The sequence below is a fragment of the Octodon degus genome, unplaced genomic scaffold (assembly GCF_000260255.1).
Source record: "Octodon degus isolate 3935 unplaced genomic scaffold, OctDeg1.0 scaffold00027, whole genome shotgun sequence".
NCBI classification, from domain to species: Eukaryota; Metazoa; Chordata; class Mammalia; order Rodentia; family Octodontidae; genus Octodon; species Octodon degus.
In genome coordinates, this window is record NW_004524603.1 from 5,959,110 (window position 1) to 5,964,796 (window position 5,687).

The window sequence follows — 5,687 nt, forward strand, 5'->3', positions numbered from 1 at the left end:
ACTAGAAACCCTGAGTTATCAGGGTACAGTTGAGTTATCAACTGTACCTATCTAGAGTTGGTAAAAAGAACAAATCAGCCTAGGCTAACCCTTGATGCTTCCTGCTTGGCACTGGAGCCATGGGGCAGATGCCACTGAGAAGGGCCCTTAGACCTGTTGCTGCTGTGACTGTGGCAGGTGTCCAGTTAGCTTCTGTATATAGTGACCTAGTGTCCTGCTGCCCTGTCTTAGCTGGGGGCTGAGAGGGGTTGCTGGTATGAGAAGGGTTTGGATTTGTTACTGTTTTGTTTTTTTTAGTTAAGTGTTAAACTGTTTGTTTCCAAACTGTAGAACTCTTCATTGGCAAAGAGTCAAAAAAGGTTCAAGAAGCCTTTGTACTTAAACACGATTTGCAGTGTTGTGGTTTTCTTTTTTTTGTATGTTTAGAATGCTGAAATGTTTTTCTAGTTAAATAAAATGTTACATTTTTCAAAAATCAAAAAAAAAAAAACATTTTTCAAGGTTTTTCTCATGTCCTAAGACATTGTGTGAGACTAATATTAAAGATGATTGAGTAATTAATCTGGCAGAGGAAAGTTCAAGGCAATCCACATCCAGATTGTGGCATGGTACAACTATGGGCTTTTAGCCAGTTCTTAATTGAAAATCAAGAGCAAACAGCACAGTTGAATGATTTGAAATGTTTTGAGATTCACTAGAATTGATGGTCCTCTAGAATTTGGGCTTACAAAATTTTGGCCCACATTTGGTTGCTGAAAAGATGAACATTAAAAACAAGCTAAGTAATTGCTTCAGGATAATGGGAAGTGTTCTTCACCCTACAGAATTGAAAGACTTTTCTGTGAGAAGAGAGCGCGAGGAAACCTAGCTTATTATGGGCCAACTAGGAAAGAGTTTCTTGAAGCTCAACATTCCAGGCACTCAGAAGCCTCTGCAACCATAATCCAAGGGGGCCCAACTGCTGCTGCAACTGTCAGCAGACCTTGGAGTCATCCATATGGTCCTAATTTTATAGACATGCAAAATCCAAGGGTTGTGGGTGAGGGAGCCTTCACTTAGAGTTCCGAAGGATTCTTGGGGAGCTCAGTAGTGTGCTCCTGAGAGAGCAATGCGTGAAGCTGTGAGAGTGAAGCCAAAGGTGCAGTGGAGAACTCAGGAAGTTAGTGATGCCATGCAGTTGAAGTGGCAGCTGAGGAAAGCAGCAGGCAGAGAACAGAGCCACCCTAAAAGAAAGGCCGTGAGAGCTACAACCAGCTATGCCATTGGGGTGAGGCCACCGTGTGGTGTCTGTGTTTGTGCTCGCCAAATATGGACTGAGACTTCTAAAATGTGAGCCAAAATAAACTTTTCCTTCTTTAATTTGTGGGTATTGAGTATTTGGTCCTAGCAACAGTGAAAATGACTAAGACACTGATATTATGTTATTACTAGACCTTCAACTACACACACACACACACACACACACAGACACACACATACACATACACACACATCTGTTTATTTCAAAAATTATGTCTTAGATGTTTTGTGGTATGGAATTTAACCTATAAGAGATTTTGCTCATATTATTTCGTCACACATGTATACCATAAAGATTCATATTAATATGTAAATTTTAGTGAAAATTTTAGTCCAAGATCTCAGAGTACCTCAGTGCATGTGCCCCTCAACCTGTGGCCTTCACTGTCCCTACCATGTGGGGTAATGTCCCAACTTGGTCACTGTACCCATAAATGTCAAGTCTTTCTTTGATCCAGGTATACTTCACATGTTAAGATCTACAAAGAATTTAAACCATAATTTAAAATCATAGTATTTATTTTAAAAATCACATTTATGTTTACAAGAAGACAGCAATAATAATGACAAACATGAGAGACCCTTTGTGGACAGGTGTGTGAGACATTGGAAAAAATGAAAGAACAAGTCAACATTAGCCCAGCTGGCAAGTGGCCCTGGGCCCAGGGCAGCGCAGCTTGGCGCAGGCAGCCCTGGGCCACCACATTGATGTTCTCCCCGTCCACTAGCCTGATGCTGATGCCTGCTCAGACCTTCGAAAGTCACTTCCCTCTTGGCCCACTGTGTTGATCCAGCCAGGCTCCTGGGAAGCTAAAGTGTGGAAGTAAGAATGGATTTTCCTCCAGCCATACTTCACAGTACTCAACTCACTGCAGTGGCCCTCGTGGGCATCAAGCCACTTGGCCACAGTTCATCCAAGCCTGTGACCCACCTCAAGCCTGAAGAGGCCCTTAGTTGGGTGTGACACTTGTGAACATGTGCTGCAGCCCTCCATCCTAACCAGGGGTGAAGGAGGTTTCTAGGACTCCTGCACACAGCAGCCCTCTTCCTTTTTCAGCTCATTGGGCATAACTGCCTCCTTTCCTGTCTCCACGTGATGACTGCAGGTTGGCTGATTTAAAGACAATGACAACCCCTAAAGGGTAGCCATGACTCATTATTATGAAATGGAAACACTCTATTGATTGCCTTGGACAACTAGTCAGCATCCAGTTGTCTAATGATACGCTGTTCAAGAACTTTCATGAACTGGCCCATCCTTTAGAACCCAATATTGCATCTGCACCAGTCTGCACTCAAGGTTCTTTGGCCTGCAGTCTGGTACTGACCTTTCCCCCCATTATTAAGACATCTTTTTACAGAGAGAAGCTCTCTTTATGTAATATTACATTTGTGTCATAACAATAGATACCTATATGCATGCAAAAATATACTGCATAAAATCCAAATGACCACATGAAGACACATATTGTTTTCCCCTCAATATTCTACTTTAATTTGGAAAGAGAGGCCAGCTGCTATAAAATTATAAACTGTGTTCTTGTCAGCATATAGTTATCTGTTTGATAGTAAATCATCCTACAAATAAGTACACGATTCAGAATAGACATTAACATGGATAATGCTGGCATCTTGTTCATTGATGATAGAAGTCCATGGGGACATTAAGGGGACACTACTTCTATATATAAGGACTAGAGAATAATCGGGGTGGCAGTCACAATTTAGAAGATATTCAACATGAAAATGTTCTATCTTTGTGTCATGAATCCGTCCCACTCTAAGCTATCGGTCACTTCACTGTTTTTCCAGAGAGGAGAAATGCACGAGGATTATGAAAAAGTCTTCAGGAAGTTTTTAAATTAGACAAATTAATTTTCATTAATAGAGTTAAAAGTTGGGAATTAACCCCTTGAAAGTGCACTCTGAGCCTCCGCAAGCTGGATGCAATGTTCCAAGTTTCCCATGTCTTCAAAGCTCTGAGCGTGAAACTGCAGGACTCGTTTTGGGATGAAGTTCTAATTTTCTCCTTCCGCGCTTAAGTAGTCGGTCTTTTCCCTGCCAAGTGATAGAGGCTTCTGATGTCTGTGCTATCTATCATTCGGGTCCCCAAGGGCCTGGGACACACGCCTATACAACAACACATACACCAGGAGGGTGACTCCCAGAAGGATGGCCATGCCCCTTTTCCTGCCCACCCAGTAGGACTTGGGCCACTTCCACAGCCAGGCCAGCAACCTGGCTCCGCGAGACCGGTGCACGTAGGCCGCCAGCTTCTCCGCCACCCTTCGGAGCCGATCCTCTGGGGGCTCCTCGCGCAGCGCGTGCACCACGCCGTACACCGGGTTGGTGTAGTGCGCGCCCCCGCGCTCGCGCACCAAGGCCTCGACCGCGCACAGCAGCTCCTCCACCTGGGCCTCCAGCTCCTTGCCGGTGGCCCGGTTGTTGAGGGCGCAGACTTGGTCGTGGCACTCTGCCACCAGCTGCCGCAGGGCCTGGTTCTCTGTGCAGCGCACGTAATCTTGCAGAGAGCTACCGGCCAGGTCCTCCTTCCTGGTGAAGACCACGATGGTTTGTGCCAGCACGTTCTCCCCGAACAGCTCCTTCATCTTCCTCAGCGCCTCCTGGTCCTGGGCGGTGTAGCGGCCCAGCTGGGTCACCAGGAGCAGCGCGTGCGGCCCCGGGGAGGACAGCAGATAGCAGCGCCCTCTCTCCATGCACTCGGGATCTGTCACGTCGACCTCGGAGCTGAAAATGTCCGGGGTGTCCACGACGCCCACGTGCCACCGGCCCCACTTCCGGCTGGCGGCCGCGCAGACTCTGGTCACGGCTGTGGTTCCGAGCTTGGAGAGGAAGCGCCTGTGACCCAGGATGCTGTTTCCCGTGGCGCTCTTGCCGGTGCCAGATCTGCCCACCAAGATGAGCCTCAGCTGGGACTCCTGCGGGGACCCCAGGTCGTCACTAGAGGCTGGGAGGGCAAAACGTTACAGTCATACCAAGTGTGAGGAGCAAACATGGTGAATGTTTCGATGAAAAATATTTATTACAGTCGAAGACATTGCTGTGCCGCTCCCCCAGAATCCCGCTCGCACACCTCTCCCACCACTCCTGCCACTGTCCAAGCGTCTTCCTACAGTGTCTTTAGCCGCACTGGGTGGCTGCCTGGATGTTCTGGACAGAGTCAGAGCATCTGCCTTTCTCGTCCTCTTGGCTGTGGGGAGGAGGCAGAAGTCACTGGGCGCCAGCCCAGTGAACAGGACAGACGAGGACACGGGCGACGCTTTGCCAAGGAGCCCGCCCCTCTGGTAGGCAGCGCCGGCAGCGGCATTCACTACACTTTTGTCACAGCTCATAGACGCTCAGGAAAGAGGACTTCCAGAGCTGCCTCGGACGGAGGCGAGAGCGGCAGAGTAAAAGTCTCCAACGCGCGGGGGGAGATGGTGAAGAGGAAGAGTGCAAAGCGCCTTTATTATAATGCGCTTTTAATGTATGCACGCGCCATCTACTGTGATCTACTGCGTGCATTCATCACACTAACTTTTCTTTAGGGCCTGAAGTCTTGCCATCTTCACAGCGTTCTCCCTCCTTCCCGCCTCCTCTTTCTCTCCTCTCTGTTAAGCCTGTTCCCTAAGGAAGGATGCTTTAACCTTCCTTCCTTGTGTGCTGACACAGGAGGCTGAACGCAAGTGACGCTCACTCTGGCACCTTCTTTGAGAGCCTCCGTACCTGGGGAGTGATGCTCACCCGGGTGCTCCTCATGGTGCCTCCTGTGACCTCCTGTGGAGACCAGAGCAGCTTTCTTACCCCCACTGTGTCCTGTGTACATGGGTCAAGGAAGAACACCTGACAGAAGCAGGTCCCAGGCCCCTGCTGTTTCCTGCCAGCCTCCAGGCCCTGGGCTTCTCCGTGTGGGTTCTGGTGAGCTCCACCCCCTTCCTCACCCTGGGGTGGGGGGACCCTGTGTCGCAGAGATATATGCTTACCATAGGTGCTTTCTTCATCCCTTGCCATTTTCCAACCTCCCATCTTCCTTGAACGAGTCCCAGACATGGTTCACTCTATTTCATGTATTCATTCTTGAAAATCACTAAAGGGCTGGAGGGACACCAAAGGGATCAGCTATGGCTCCTGCCTGTAGGGGTCTGAACATGGATGTTTAGGGTAAAGGGCAGGAGGTTAGAGAGAAGGCAGTTACATGTCACTGACTATAGGGAACTGTGCTAATTCGTCTTGAGGTTTAACACAAGTTTCTGAAAATGACATTAAGACGAGTTGAGGGAAACACCTAGGCCCTGAAAGCTCAGATGTATTGAGACTTGTCACACTGTGACTCATCTCTAGGCTAGATTGCTCATGGGACTACAGCAATACCTTTTGCCCATTTGAGT

At 48.2% G+C, this 5,687-nt stretch overlaps 1 protein-coding gene across 1 annotated transcript in view; it reads right to left on the reverse strand.

Annotated features, from left to right (window-relative positions):
• Gimap1 (GTPase, IMAP family member 1) overlaps positions 1–5,378 on the reverse strand; it is a 21,280-nt gene extending 15,902 nt beyond the window's left edge. Inside the window, exons 1-2 of the mRNA XM_004629005.2 lie at positions 5,283–5,378; positions 3,391–4,267 (exon numbers count right to left, since the gene is read on the reverse strand). Of these exons, the coding sequence (XP_004629062.2) occupies positions 3,391–4,267; positions 5,283–5,349 (944 nt within the window). The 5' untranslated portion in view covers positions 5,350–5,378. The remainder of the gene's footprint in view (positions 1–3,390; positions 4,268–5,282) is intronic.
• Between the last annotated feature and the right edge of the window lie 309 nt (positions 5,379–5,687).